The following is a 16,948-nucleotide window of genomic DNA, read 5'->3' as shown; positions in this document are numbered from 1 at the left end:
GCACTAGAAATACACGATAAGCTCGCGAACTGACGAATAATCAACAGGCACTTCAACACGAATTGAAACGATGCCGATGTACGTTCACCGAAATATTAACACATGTTAAAGAATAATTATAAACACACATTTACCGTTTTTTCTCAAGGGAATTAACAAACTCATATGCCACGTTGGCTACGCCGCTATGGCCGACCGAACGGATGATTATTTCATCACCAATCTCATCCGGTGATGAGACAGATGAACCGAGGCTGGAAGGGGAACTGTACACATTGACAGTATGGCCATATTTTTTACCCCCGCGATGCTGACGACTCGATAACCGACAGGTTTCTTTGCAGGAATTTATCCAAAAATAAAATAAAATCCCTCGAAAATCATCTAAAAATTAGTTCAAAATTTGAAAAAGAATTTTCAGTTGTTCGAAAATTTTACAGGTGAATGATTAAAACATTTTATTTAAAAAATCGGCCAAAGAATTTAAAATTGGAAATTCATTCCAAAATTTCCCAAAAACTGAAAAAAAAATGATGAGATTTCCTCGAAGAATTAGAAAAACTGCATTTGAAATTGGAAATTTTCCCTGAAATTGTCCGAAAATCTACTCAAAGTTTTGAAATGCCAAATTATCTCATATTGGTAAATTACTAGTGAATTTTTGGTAATTTTTGGTAATTTCTGTTGATTTTTGGTAAATTATCGGTAATTTTAGGTAAATTACAGGTAACTTACAGGTAATTACTGGTAAATTACAGGTAGTTTCTGGTGAATTACAGGAAATTTCCGGAAAATCACAAAAATAAGTTCTAGTAAATTACATGTAATTTTTAGTCATTTTTGTTAATTTTTGGTAAATTACAGGTTTTTTTGGTAAATTACAGGTAAATTCTGGTAAACTGTGGGTAATTTTTGGTTAATTTCAGGCAATTTTATGGTAAATTAAGTACTAATAGGTTTAGATGATTTTCAGTAATTTTTGTTGATTTTCAGTAAATTACAAGTAATTTCTGGTAAATTACAGGTGATTTCTGGTGAGTTACAGGCAATTTCCTGAAAATCACAAAAATAAATTCTGGTAAATTACATGTAATTTTTAGCCATTTTTGGTAATTTTTGGTAAATTACAGGTTTTTTTGGTTAATTACAGGCAATTTCATGGTAAATTAGGCACTGATAGTTTTAGATAATTTTCAGTGATTTTTGTTGATATTCAGTAAATTATGTACAGATAAGTTTTGGTAAATTACAGGTAATTTATGGTAAATTACAGGTAATTTATGGTAAATTACAGATAATTTATGGTAAATTACAGGTAATTTATGGTAAATTACAGGTAATTTATGGTAAATTACAGGTAATTTATGGTAAATTACAGGTAATTTATGGTAAATTACAGGTAATTTTTGGTAAATTACAGGTAATTTTTGGTAAATTACAGGTAATTTTTGGTAAATTACAGGTAATTTTTGGTAAATTACAGGTAATTTATGGTAAATTACAGGTAATTTATGGTAAATTACAGGTAATTTTTGGTAAATTACATGTAATTTTTAATAATTTGTTGATTTTTGGTAAATTACAGGTAATTTTAGGTAAATTACGGGTATTTTTTGGTAAATTACAGGTAAATTCTGGTTAATTACAGGTAGTTTCTAGTAAATCACATGCAATTTTTGGTAAATGTGATCTGTCATGAGAAAACCAACCTAGTGTCCAAAACATAAATTTTACAGGAAGGGCATTTGAAGTTTTGAGTCGATGTATCAGGCGATCTAAAATTTGTAAGTCCGTGAATCTTGCACCACTTTTGACCTCCATGAATGCCAACATAACCCGGTATTTTTTTCAGAATCATCCCCTTCGAGGTTGCCAAGTCCATTAATCAAAATTTCCCAAAATCAATTTTTTCAATTTTTTGCCAAAAATGTTGCAAAAACTACTCGAGTATGAATTATTAATGAAGAATAAGTTATTATTATTAAATTTATCACGTTTCTTAACAAATTTGTTCAAGGTGAAGAGAGTTGATTTTTCCAGCTCAAGCCTTGGCACAAATTCTCCAAATGTCAGCCGATTGTTGCAAAAATTTGCATTTCGACTCCCCAGAACATGCCTTGTAAGAAAATCAAAAAATTTTTTTTCAATTTTTACTGTAGTTGCTCTACTTTTTTGACCTCAGATTTAGGGTCAAGAGAATCGTTCGCGAACGTTTCAACTCCCACAGTCGGATTCAGGATTCAGCACCCTAAGTACTACTAATATCCACCATAAAAAATATATCGATTTTTTGTATGCTGGTTTTCTCGTGACAGATCACAAATTAAGCACTGATAGTTTCAGGTAATTTTCAGTAATTTTTGTTGATTTTTGGTAAAATACTGGTAATTTTAGGTAAATTACAGGTAATATCTGGTAAATTACTGGTAATTCTTATTGGTAATTTTGCTGGTAATTTTTGGCAAACTACTTGTAATTTTTGGTAAATTATCAATAATTTCTGGTAACTTATCGGTAATTTCAGGTAACTTACTGTTAATTTGGGTAACTTTTGGTAAATTTCAGGTAATTGGTAAATTGGGCATTGGTAGTTTTAGGTAATTTCTAGTAATTTCTGTTGATTTTTGATAATTTATAGGTAATTTTAGGTAAATTACAGGTAACTTACAGGTAATTACTGGTAAATGGAAGTTTCAAGTGATTTCTAGTAACTGTTGTTAATTTTTGGTAAATAACAGGTAATTCTCAGTATACTCCTATGAATATCAGATAATTACTGGTTAATTACTAATTATGGTTTTATGATAATTTTCGGTAAATTTCTGGCAATTCTTGGTGAATTACTGTTAAATTTTAATACATAAACGATAGTTTCAGGTAATATGGAACTTGAAAAAATTCAATTTATTCTGAATATTTTGGTCACAGTTGAAAATAAAGTTGACGAATCCAAATGTGCAGATACCAGATACCTCTATTCTCGACTTCTACATTTTTTTTTCAAACTAATTGAATTTGGAAAAAATCGCAATAAATTCTCAACATTGGGTCAGCCATTTGAAAAAATTCAAAAAATATTCTTGGAACTAAAAAAATCCACTTCTTGACCAATTTTTACAAATTCTAACGTAATCTTCAACTCTTAAAATTCTGGTTATGAAAGCGAAAGTAACGCCATTCACACGCCGGACACCCTGTATAATACGTTACCTATCTGGTCAACAACACGATGACTTTTAACCCCATAACCACCTTATTAATAAAATACATCCGCGAATATCACGAAGGTGAGCGCCAATCGAGGCAAAAATATGGTTAGTTAAGCGGCTTAAATTCAGTTAAACCGAGCGAAAAGCTCAAAGAGATATATGCAACACCCAGCACGCCAGCCAGCCAGCAGCAGCCAACGCCACATGAAGAGAGCCTCATCCACCCACTCGACACCACAGCCAGACGCAACAAGTACACGTTATAAAATACGTGCTGGAGAAAGCCAGCATACGCGGAATGGAATAGGGGGAAAAGGACAACGGCGGAGTATACTCGTCGTACTCGTACACGACGATACTTATGTCGATGACATTTCTTGAGCACAAGTGGATGAAAAGGGATAAGAGAATCTCCTGCGAATCATCGACGTAATTCTTTATCGGCTACGGCTACGCTGCTATCGTCATCTCCACCACCCTACCATCGTGTACCATTTATATATACCTTATAGCCAGTGTTTCTCAAAACAAAGCGCTTGATTCTTTTTTTTTCCTGTCACCAAACGAGACCAAAACGTTATGTAAATATATTCTAACTCGTTGCGTCGTCCTCTTAGTGTACGCTCTTTTTTTTCTTTCTTCTTATTCATAACGAGACCAATTTCTTGGTTAGTCGCCGAATATGCTGCCAAAGGAAAACACTTTTAATCCTATTAAAATGTACAAACGAGCTTGCAAGTCGTTAACGGCGCATCTGATAAAACTTGTCGCAAAACAAAGCTTTTTTTTCCAACTCTGTTCGTCGTCAAACCAACCAACTGTGCCGCTGCCCCGCAGGATTATCAAAACAGCATTAATTAATGGATAAGGGTTTGTTTTAAGCAGTACGTTCATTTTTTTCTTGCTTCTTCTTCTTCTTTAACTGGAAATGGTTTTCAGTTTCAAAGAAACCTATAAGGAGTCGTTGGGGTTCTTGTTCTTTGACTTGCGGAAAAAATTGTTAATTGCGAGTACAATGCGAAATAATTATCTCTCGGTTTTTAAATTCGCTGCCTCGACCCCTCTCGCCCTCCCAAAATATAATATTCTTGAGATTTTGCCATACTGATTTCGTTTTTTACAGAAATTGAACCCCCTGAACACGAATATGACGTCAGATTTCGAAATGATCTCATTCATCCCCTTCCAGAGCCTCGGTCCGTCTCAATTTCCGCTGTTTTTGAAAAAGAAGAAGAAGAAGAAATATGTATTTATCGGCTCAGCTTGAGGTAGGCATCACGTGATTTGAGAACGATATAGTTTTTGAAAGATAGTTTCTGACTTTCTGGTCCAAGTGTACACCGAGATATTCAACTGTTGATGTATTCCATGGTACCACAGTGTTATCAATTAAGATTTCTGGAGTCGGTGAGATTTTGCAAAGTGTGAAGATTTTCGTTTCACGTTTAAGAGGATTTAGCTTAAGTTTCCAGTGTTCAAACCATGGTTCCAATTCATTGATAGTAGCTTGAAGTTGATTACGAGCAATTACAAGATCATTATTTTGGCTGAGTAAACACGTATCATCGTCATCCGCAAACATTGCTATTTCATTATGTTGAACTCAATACAGCGCCTTGCAGTACACCTTGGCTGATTCCTCGAAGCGAAGAGCTTTCATCGCCGATTTGAACATAAAATTTCCTATTTTGAAGGAAGGAAGAAATGATTTTACGTAGAAAGGTGGGTGTTTTGATTGTAACTAATTTGTGAATTAAACCGCAATGCCATACAGAGTTGAAGGCCTTTTTGATGTCTATAAAAGCTGCAGTTGTGAATTGCTTCTTTTCGTAGCCATTGTTAATAAGTTGTATCATTCGATGCAACTGATGAACTGTGCTCATTTTATTACAAAAATCATATTAAAAAGATGGCAAAATCTGTTCCATTTTCAAAAAGTCTGAAATACGTTTACGATTAATTTTTTCAAGGATTTTGGATAGAAAAGAGAGAAGACTGATAGGTCTATAATCATTAGGAGACAAAGAAGGAGATTCTTTTTTGGATAGCACAATTACTTTGGCAATTTTCCAGGCATTAGGAAAGTAACCAATTCGAAGGCAAGAGTTGAAAAGTGTTTTGAAGCTCGTTAGGATATTTGTTGGAATGTTTTTAAGCATAATGTTACTGATGTTATCCAAGCCTGGTGATTTCCGGATTTTGATTTTTTTGATAATACCTATAGCGAATTTCTTCAACTGAAGTTTGACTAAGCATTTTGCGAAGACGATGATTGCTAGGTTCAGTTAAAATATCAAGAGTGTCTGTATTTCTATTGCAGAAAATATCTTTGTAAAAATCAGCAAATAATAAACATTTTTTGTGGTTTGCAGTCGCTGATCTGTTATTATGAGTTAGTGGAGGTAATAACGTTGGTTTGTTGAGAAGACTTCTAGTATGATTCCATAAAGAAGAACTGGGCAATAGGCTCTCAAGATATCTTTGGTAGTTGCTGTGTGGATATTCTTCCAATCTTTTTGTACATTATTGGTAAGATGATTCAAGCAATTTTCCAAGGAATAATCTCTTGTTCTTTGCCATTGTCTTCTCAGGCGATTTTTTTTCGAGGATGAGTCGAACAATAGGAAAAGGAAGATTAGAATTTGTTACACTGACTATAGAGATTGCTTTTTGAGCTTTGGAGGCGGCACAAAGAATTGTTCTAGACAGAGAGTCAAGTTGGTGAGAGTCAATTTCAGTGCTCTGTAAAATCTCTTCAGTAATAGGTGGAAGCTCTTCCAGCTCTGTTTTTAAAATAGACGGGGGAAGTATGACAAAGAATCCCATCATTAAGTGTAATTTTGGTGATTACAGGGAGATGATCAGAATCAAGGTCTGTGATGACTGGACTTTCATGAGTATGTATAGGGAAAAATTTTTAGAAGTGAAATATCTAAAATATCAGCTTCATAAGAAGATTGATAGGGGTAGAAAGATTGGAACATTAGGAGCGCTGATCACTGAACACAGATTGGAACATATATCTAGAAGCTTTGAACCATTAAAGTTGGTTGATCGGCAACCCCACAGTGCTGTTTTTGAAAAAAAACTACTGAATTTTTTTTTTTTTTGAATTGAACTTCCCAATTTTCACTACCTTTTCACTACTTTCACTACCAATTTTCAAAATTACTACTTTTTCACTATTTTCACTAACTGTTACATACCCTGTATCTTGACATTAATTCGAAAGTGGATTGCAGGCAGTTTCAAGCTGGAAATGAGGACACCCTGTAGATACACTATAACCTCGTTGCGAATTATAATTCACAGCTAATTTGATGGCTTTTAGTGTCCGTGTGTGGTAACAATGACGACGCAGCAGTCACGAAAAAAGCACACAAACTCTCGTTTTGTCACTTTTGATGGAAAACTTGCTGCACCACGTTCTCTCTCTCGCTGTCTCACGTATACGAGTATACTCGTAGGTAAAGTTTTAAAAAGACATTTACTAGCATCGCTCCCCTCGCACGTCTAAAGGGGGCGAGGTACAACGATCATAATGTAATTGGTGGTATGTTAAAAGAGATAGCGTGATGTTTGGTAGTTTGTCGAATACCGATGGTGACGTCGTTAATCTTCCGCAAGTTACGATGTTACGATGGGTGTTGCCTGAATGCACGCGCGCCTCAATCCATCAATGACAATTAGTTTTTCACTAACGCCCGATTAGCCAAGATTTTTATCCGTTTTATTTGCCTCGTCGTCGTCATCCTACGTCCTACGTATACTCGAGTTTTAAAGAAACACCTATTCGATTCACCCCCACCGTATACATCTATGTACATAGCTTCTTAGGAGCTAAAATTAGCTCGTCGAGCTCGATCGAATTTATGGCTCGAGAGAAGAAAAAAAAAGGAAAAAAGAAAACTCGCAACTTACTTATTTCCACGCCGAGGATTCTATTATTCGAGGCCACGCACACAAAACGCGCTTTTTGGCCCTATTTTGCCATTACTTTGCCGAATGTCGTACGCATACGAGTTTCAAATTCGTAATACAAATAGAAAAGAAGGGGTTTCGTTTGATCGAAGCCATGTGACGCGAGCCGATTATGGGGCGAAAGAATTCCAATTTGCAGCCAACAGTTCGATGTGCGAAAAAGTCACCCGATGGTAATAAGGTTTTATGTCAATGATGTACGTACCTGTCGTAGAAGTAGTCCCTGAAACAGAAAACATAACAATTTGAGTATACTCGTAAATAGACAAGTTAGCATAGCAATATTTGATCTAATTTTATAATATTACGTACAATAAGGTAATTGAGAATAGAGAACGAGAAGACGTCAGCGTGTGTGTGTGCGTTCTCAAGACGAAGATTTCTACGTTAAAACGTTTAGAAACCAAATTGTCATACAAGTAGTGGAAAAGGATGCAAAATTTTCTCCAATAATTATTTTTGACAAAATTTGAAAAATCGAAGATGTTTGATTTGAACCGACAGAATTTTTTTTTTTTTTTTTTTGAAAATGTGTGCCTAAATCGATCAAAACTGGTTACAAAAATGGTACCTAAATCCGAGTTTAAAAGTTTTGAATTTCATTTTCACTCCATTTATAGCACTTTTTTGAAAAACTGGAGAATTCAAAAATTAAAATTTGATGGAAATTCAATAAGATTTGATCAAAAATCTCTATTCGCCCAAATTATGAAGTAATTGGTGAATATGATAAAATTACGAGGTGGTGGTGGTAGTGATGGGGGGGGGGGAGGATCAGTTGATAATATTCAGACAAAACCTTATACTAAACAACGATTCAGAATTTTCAAAAACGGAAATTGATAAAAATGCCTCAAACTATGACCATAAGCCCCTAATATGAATTTTGAAAATGCCTTTTTCGAGAATTCAACTTTTGTTGAAATACGTAAAAGTCTGTCACATCGAATGATTCTCTTATGAAGGGAGAAATTGCAAAATTGGGTTGTAGGTGTACTTTATTCATATATGATGGAATTTTTTTTTCGTTTTTCCCCCTCCCACCCCCTAAAGTTGTTACTTCAGATGAGAAAATCACGTCATGAAATTTTCAGCCCGCTCGGTGAAAAATAAGTGGCACCGGTGAGCCCCTTCTCCCATTTTACAAAATATGAAAAAATCGAAATATCAGACAAAATCTTTGAAATTGTGAACTTTCTAATTCCAACACCTCAGTCGAGTCCCTAATTAGTAGGGCAACCCAATATATTTTTTTGAATGTTTTTTTGTTGCACTCCTATTACAAATGTAACAAAATCATTTTACGGTTCAGAAAATTGCCTTTCATTTAAGACCTACTTCATTTCGAATATTTTCGAATATTTTGCCTTAAAATGAATATTTTCACATATTTGATTGCTATTTGAATATTTTTGTCTAAAATTACCACATATTTCGCAATTTATCGAATATTTTTGAATATTTTGGAAATTTTTGCATTTTGAGAATCGCAACACAGGAAATGTCATTTTCACAGAAATGGCTCTTTTCAATGATGATGATATTGATGATTGATGAAATGATGATAAAGATTGAATTTTAAATTAAGCTTCGATTTTTTTTCTTTTTTTGACGATCAAAATAGAATTTTAATTCAACAATTTTGTACCATTTTGTGAAATTTCGAATAGTGCATGTGATTTAGGAAACAAAACCCAATGATGTAGCCATTTTTGTAATGTGCTTGTAAAGGCGAGTGAAACGATACCAAATTTGATTTCGAATATTTTCGAATATTTTCGAATATTTAGGGTTAATCGAATATTTTTGTCGAATATTTCACCTCAAAAAATCGAATATATATTGAATATTTTACCTTGAATGAGAGCATATTTTGGGTTGCCCTACTAATTAGATACAATTAACTCATGCATCAATTTTAGCCCCTTATCTCCACCCAAGACTAACCATGTGGATTGGAGGGGAGAATTCTAATTCGTGAAAAAAATATTTGATGACACCCTAATGTTGTCAGGTTTCATGAGAAAAATGTCTCCAATCATGTTGGTAAAAATAAATCGTACTAGGGAACCTCCCCCCCCCTCCCCATTTCCCAATCTGTAAATAAACAAGGAATTCGAAAAATAAAATTTTTACCAATCCCAAGATTTGGTCCATTTTTATTAGAATAGTGCTGGGTGATTCCTTGGTGAATCCAGGTGACTTCTGGTGACAGATTCACCAGAAGTCACCTAGTCAGTTTTTGACTTCTTTAAAGGTGAATTTTTGATGAAAAAATCACGGAAATGTCCCCAGAGCCTTTGAAAATTATTTTTAGTGCTAGGTGACTGCTCGGTGAATCCTGGTGACATCTGGTGACAGATTCACCAAAAGTGACTTAGTCTGTTTTTGACTTTTTTCAAGGTGAATTTATGAAGAAAAATCACAAAAATGTCCTAGAGCCTTTGAAATTTTTTTTTTAGTGCTCGGCGACTCCTTGGGGAGTCCTGATGACTTCTGGTGACAGATTCACTGGTCACCAGGTGATTTTTCGACATTTTTCCAGCTGAATTTATGGTGAAAAATACACCAGAATGCCCTAATGATCTTTGAAATTGATTTCCAATATCCGATGAGCCTTTGGTGACTTCTGGTGACAGATTCACCAGAAGTCACCTAGTCAGTTTTCGACTTTTTTAAAGGTGAATTTATGATGAAAAAATCATGGAAATGTCCTCAGAGCCTTTGAAATTTTTTTTTAGTGCTTGGTGTCTCCTAGATGAGTTCTGGTGACTTCTGGTGACTGATTCACCAGAAGCCACCAGGTGAGTTTTCGACTTTTCTTCAGCTGAATTTATGGTGAAAAATACAACAGAATGCCGTAATGACCTTGGAAATTGATTTTCTATATCCGGGTGACCCAGTGGTGAGTCCTCGTGATTTTGTTTTCGACTTTCTTTCAGCTGAATTTGTGATGGAAAATTCACCAGAATGCCCTAATGTCCCTGGGTATTGATTTCAAAAATCTGGTGACCCCTTGGTAAATCCTGATGACTTTTAGTGACAGATTCACCAGAAGTCACCAGGTGAGTTTTCGACTTTTTTCCAGCTGAATTCATGGTAAAAAATACACCAGAATGCCCTATATCAGACTTTTAAAAACTCGAAAAAAATTCATCACTAACAAATATTTTTACAATTTTACAATATTTTGTCTGACTTTTAAGAACTTGAAACGCCTTTTGAAAACTTGTATGTAGAAAAACGACCAATTTCTGACATTTCGACTTTGAGTAACATCAAATGGACGTCTAGATCTCAAGTCTGACTTTCAAGAGCTTGTAATAAAATTACCTGTGTCAAATTTTCACAGAAGACTTGACGTTCTGACCTCTTGTACATGTAAGACTTTTGAAAACTTGGAAAAAATCGTTTAAAATCCCTATCAATGAGATTTCATTTTCAGGATTAAAGCAAAAAACATCTCCATGACTTGAAACTTTCCTCGCAGAGAACACTTTACCTTCATTTTTAAAAAAATCAGCTTTGGAGGTTTCTCCTCTATGTAGATAGTCAGAATTGTGGGGGAGGGGAGGACTGAGGAAAGGTTTTCCTAGAAAAATGAATTATCCAGACGTATTCTATTTTAGAGATAAAAATATTCAAATTTGGAGGACCAGAAGGCGTTTTTCTTGAAAAAGTGATTATCTAAGCGTACAAGTACACTGCTCAGAAATGAAACATTTTTCGAAAAATGTACAGATATGAATTTTTTACTTCATTATTTTTTACTTTTTTCGACTTTGCGGGGCTTTATAGGAAACCAAATTGATTTAGGTGATTGGGAGGGGGGGGTTCCTTGAAAAAGTGCGTATTCATAAAGATTCTGCACATAAATGAAAACTTTTCAAAAAAATTCTTATACATATTTTTTTCAATTTTCTCAAATTTGAGGGGAGGAGGGGTCCATACAAGAGAGACAACATCATTTGGGGGTCCAACAATGGGTTTTTCTTGAGAAGGGGTTCATGTAGAACAATTCTAATGTGGAAATGAGATATTTTCAACACATTTTTCCTAATTTTGATTTACCTATTCTCATTTTTGTGATTTTTTTCAATTTTGAGGAACTCCTTACCAGGGGGCTAATATATGGTTTGCAGGGGCGGGGAACATTTTTTCTTGAAAAGGGTATGTATTCAAAAAAATTCTGACGCAGAAACAAAGAATTTTGATAAATTGATTTTCTGGTCATTTTTTTCTTTTTCTTCAATGAGGGAGGGGGAGCTACTGGCACCACTTTTTCTGCAGAAAGGAGATACCTAAATGAAAAAATACGGAATTTTCTCACCCGAGGTAACAATCGAGGAGGGGGGTGGGAGGTGGAAAATTAGAACTTTGCAAAATACAATAAATTAAAAATTTGGTGAAAATTTTTAAAATTGAAAACGTGTTTGAGGACATATGCCCCAACTCAAGCTTTTTGCTCTTTTATACTCTTGATTTTCACGTTATTTACAGGGATTGTCAAAATTTCTTCCCAAAACTCGAATGATTGGGAAAAAAGCAAAAATCCACAAATCAGCCACCTCAACCCAGAAGACTGATTTTATCCAGGGACTAAAATATCGAATACAAACACCGCGCGACCAGTACCAGCACCAGGACCAGGTCCAATAATTAAGTTTTTATTTTCAATCGTAAATATTAGCGGAGCGTGGCGGAAACCTTATGGTCTCTACTCTCTAATACGTTACATATTATATAGAACTGCGGCAGTAGCAACATCCGCAGCCACAGCGATGGCATGTGAGAGAGGTAATTGCAGCAACGTACTCGGAGGAAGGTACCTTACCTAGCGTAAGAAACTCTTGGGAAATTACCAAAATACGCAACCATAATATGCCTCGTAACCTACGACTCTGTAAATTCAATTAAGCTCCATTCAATGCCCCGTAAAAATGTTAACTCGGTTATTTTTTCATTTCTAGCGTAACAAATAACATTTCGCGAATTGTGATTACACCGGTAGCTAATTTCTGTCCGGAGGTTCATCTAGATTACAAATTCCGCTAATTTTTCAGATTTTAACGCTAACCCTTTTTTTTCGCTCGCCTCGTCTCCCTCGATCTCTCACTCCGGCGCTACACGAATATTTAAATGGCTGCGATAAATCAACGACCGTTTTTCATATTTCATCGAGCGATACGAAATGATAAAAATTAATCGCCCTCCGCCACGAAATATTCCAACACTTCACGCCCTTTAGTCTATATGTACGAGTATTAAAATCAATTGCGCAAATTTCTCGCCACACCTCGTACCACGAGTAAGTACATATGTGTTTGTATATGGCAAATTAACATCCCCTTGTATGTACGTATGGGTAGGTAGAGGTACGAGTACTTAATTGATATTACGAAAACGCCTCAAGTACCGCTACAATGTCAACATATCTGCTTAAGAGCTTTTAAATTTATACGCTCCGTTCTCCCACTCACCATCCTCAACGCGACGCTCTCTTCATTGTTTGCTGGTAATTCAACGGAAACAGCAATCGTGTTATCTTTATGTTAAGTAAAAAGTCTTAAGCTAAATTAAAAACAGTATCTGGAAATGGCGCGTCGCGTCGCCCTTATCCCCATCGCACTCTTGACTCTCGAGTACCTCTACCTACGTACATTCGTACGTATAAATGGCGAAGACGAACGCTCCATAAACTCTATCATCAACAACGTAATTACCTTTTTCTATTTTACCTTTACTCGGCGCATTTATAAAGTTTAATTTTTGACCTTTTCCTTGTAATTTAGCCGGTCGGCGTATTTCGTTGATAGTCATTTGTAAATGTTATCTGCAACCCCCCCTGGTTTTCGTCTCTGTTCGCAAACGTTTTGGGTGCCGTACGCTGCTGGTCATTTCCGATAAATTTGATTTCGAATTAGAATCGAGCGAAAATACAAACATCATTTTTCAAAATTACCCGTTGAGTTGGATGACTGAACACAATGTGTGCGAGAAATTAAAAAATTCAATTCGAGAGTTCAGGGTTGCTCCTTATTTTATGCTTTGGAAATTTTTCCTGAACATTTTTCTGTTTCTCCCACCCTCTCATCCCAAGTTGTTGGTTTTTATAGGAAAAAATTCCCTGAAAAGTCTAGCTCTTCAACTTGAAATTAAATCGTAACGGGAACCTCCCTCCTTTTTGGTTAGAAAAAAGAAAAAAATCCAAATTATTCAAAAAGTCTGCATATTTTTTTTCTCAAAAAAATGGTCCCTGGCAACCCAAGCTATTTTGGTCTCCTTGTATGAAACCCACCAAGTTGAAAAAAACATTAAAATAGTGGAATAAGTAAATAAAAGTAAAAAAAAAATTGAAAAATTTGAAGTACGTAATTTTTAATTGAAAGTTTCAATTTGTTGCTTTAAAAATCCTTATTTGAAGGTTCCTAAATAGGAGGAAGGATAAGCACTGCTTAAGAGTCCGAAAGAAGTTCTATTCTGAAAAGCGAATTGTGTAAAAAAAATTCTGACTCAGAAATTAAAAATTTCAAAACTCAAAAAATGAGAAAAAATTACATCAAATAATCCATCTCTGCAGCGTATCTACTTCAGGGGATCAAATATTTGACCAAACAGTCTGTGCTGGATATCAATTCGACTCATACCATCATCAGCCGGATTTGGCCAGGTCATCCAGTCAGGGAACAGAATTTTTAACCATTTAAGTGAAGTCTGCAATCAAATTGTCCAAAAATAGGAAGGCTGCCGGTGTGAATAACATGTATACTGAACAGATTTAAACTTCAGACCAAAGGCAATAAATTGGATCCAAAAAGTGTTTAATACCTGTATAGAAACTTCAAGAATGCCAAGACTATGGCGACAGGCACATCTTATTGCATTACAGAAACCAGACAGAGATGCAAATGACCCAAAGAGTTACAGGCCTATCTCCCTGCTGTGTCACCTATATAAGATTTTTGAAAGAGCAATATTGAATCGCATGGCTGGTTGTATAGATGAAGAGCTGATCAGACAGCAGGGTGGCTATTCCCAAAATATTTTTGCCTCCGCAATCTACGCAATCAAACGCAATGAACGTAAAACATTGCGTCATTTGCGTCGCCAAAAAGCAACTATGTTCGACGTATGTTTATAAAGTCTAATTAACAATTAAAATCTTTTTTCTCAAGATAATGCCAATAATTTGTGATGCTCATTACGTGAATTTCGGAGATTGCAGAGGCAAAAATATTTTGGGAACAGCCACCCAGGCTAGATTTAGACCAGTGAAATCATGCACTGGCCAGATATTACACCTAACACAGCACATTGACGATGTCTTTGAAAAGAAGAAAGTCACTGGAGTATAGTGTTTGTCAACCTCACAGCAGCTTTTGACATAGTATGCCACTGACTACTCCAGTATAAGGTATACCAACTTACAAAGGATTTTAAATTTACACAGATAGTCACCATGTAGATGAAAGACTGAAGATTTTATGTGACACTCAATGGTAAAAACAGCACCTGGAAGCCACAAAAGAAAAGGATTGTCCCAGGGCAATGCTTTGTCACCAATTCTCTTCAACATTTACACCAATGACCAACCAATTGGGCCACATACTAACCACTTTCTGTATGCAGATGATCTTGCACTAACTGCCCAACATGATACATTTGTGGAGGTGGAGGACACACTAAACCAGGCTATAGAGGAACTGGACACATACTACATATAAAGATAACCTCCTCAAACCAAATCCAACAAAGACAGAGATATGTGACCCGCTCTGACAAAACCGACCATTTCGACAAAATTTAAAAAAATGTTTTTTTCTCAAAAATCTGATCTTTCAACCCTTAAAACAAACTCATTTTAAACATCATTATTTTGGACACTTTTTTTTGTCGAAACGGTCGATTTTGTCAGAGAAGGTCACATATGCTCTTTTCATCTCAGAAATCGTGAAGCAAAGCGACAATTGAATATTCAATGGAGTGGAACAGATCTGAAGCATGCAGATAACCCCAAATATCTAGGTATAACCCTAGATAGGTCCTTGACCTACAAAAGGCACTGTGAGGCAACTAAAATGAAAGTGGTAGCAAGAACCAATATAATCCACAAACTAGCAGGCAGCAGTTGGGGAGCTAAGCCCCAAATTATGAGAACATCTACACTAGTACTGGGCTATTCAGTGGGGGAGTATGCCTACCCTGTTTGGAGTCATTCAGCACATGCAAGTAAAGTTGATATACCCTTAAACAAAGCATATAGATTGGTGACAGGGTGCTTACACCCAACGCTATTGAATAATCTGTATTGAGTTGGGTGGAATTTCCCCGCCAGTAGTCAGACGTGAAGTTGCATCCACAACAGAGAAGACGAAGATATTAAAAAATCTGCAGCATCCTATGTATGGATATGAAGGACTGGTAGAAACCCACCTCAGATCAAGGCACAGTTTCATGAAAACAGTTGAAGAACTAAGAGATACTCCCAGCATAGATAGATGTTGCATATTAAATGCAGGTGCTGATGGAAGAACCAGGCAGGAAGCCCTACCAAGTGGAGAATATCTGAAATATGGACTGTGGAAAACACCTAACAGGGGCATAGTCACATGATCTAAGTACAACCTTGATACTCGTAGATGGCAGTTGGCTGATGATGATCTGTGTGAATGCAGCAAAGTTCAGACTGACAAGCACTTATTTGAGTGTGAATTACAGCGGAACCTTGATAACTCGAAACTTTTTAAGGCTATTCTCTACCCCTGTTATCAGTAGCAATTTTTGATGAAAACTACTTACTTTGGTCGGGGATTGTGCGAAAACTATTGGACAGATGTTCATGGGGTTTGGTTTATTTTACTCAGAAAACATTCAAAAGCGAGGGTATGTCGAGATATTTTTGATTTATGTCATTTTGTGGCCGTCATTGTGAATTGAATGGAGGTACTATTGATACTCAGATCTTCAATGGAAAAGCTAAATTTGAAAATATGGCTACATACCCTCGCTTTCGATGATAAACTATTAGCATTGGTGAAAAAAATTGAAAATTCGCGGAGAAATCCTTGTCTGAAGTTTAGATGGGAGCGGGTTGAGGGACATAAGTACTACTAAATTTGTTCACTCGATTACACGCAATCTTATGAACGAATGATCAAAAAATAACGAACAAATCGGCTTCATATTTTGAACGTTTTCCCAGAGGTAGAGAATACCCTTAACTTGAAAACGTCTATTAGCCGAACCAACCTCCATTCCCCTCAAAATCTCCGTAACAATCAATGTTTACTTCACTCGGATAAGTTGAAATTAACTATACAAATCAGTCGTAACTCAAAGCTAAAATTTTGTTGAGAATAGGGAGAAAGCCTCTATAAGTTGTACGTTGTCTGGTGTTTACCTCTATAACTCGAATATTTCAATTCTACTTCTATCTTTCATGCACTTACATATCCCTTAATTCATTCATTTTGTAAGACCTCTATAACTCAAACGCTCTCGAAATCTTACCTGCATAACTCGAAGCTGATTATCTCGAAACATCCAAGTAGAATGAATGATCATTCGCCTTGGATTTCGAGTTATCAAGGTTCCACTGCATCAGGAAAAATCAATCCAGGAAAATTAAATGGGACACTTGACGATGAGGCAGTTAGATTCCTCAAGTACTGGCAGGAGAAGGGTATTTAGATTTAGATTGAGTGTTTTTTTTTCATGTTGAGTTAGGCATGTCGACCGGATACGAGAAAAAAAAGTGA

The 16,948-nt window shown here is 35.7% G+C and overlaps 1 protein-coding gene across 2 annotated transcripts in view; it reads right to left on the bottom strand.

Moving 5' to 3' along the window:
- LOC135845062 (RNA-binding Raly-like protein) overlaps window positions 1-16,948 on the bottom strand; it is a 196,293-nt gene that overhangs the window by 86,175 nt on the left and 93,170 nt on the right. For both annotated transcript variants that reach the window (XM_065363526.1, XM_065363527.1), the window contains one exon: window positions 7,396-7,413. In XM_065363526.1, coding sequence (XP_065219598.1) covers window positions 7,396-7,413 — 18 coding nt within the window. The remainder of the gene's footprint in view (window positions 1-7,395; window positions 7,414-16,948) is intronic.

Source organism: Planococcus citri, chromosome 4 (assembly GCF_950023065.1).
Source record: "Planococcus citri chromosome 4, ihPlaCitr1.1, whole genome shotgun sequence".
NCBI classification, from domain to species: domain Eukaryota; kingdom Metazoa; phylum Arthropoda; class Insecta; order Hemiptera; family Pseudococcidae; genus Planococcus; species Planococcus citri.
The sequence above is the reverse complement of the archived record's forward strand: the minus strand, read 5'-3'. Positions and strand labels throughout refer to the sequence as shown.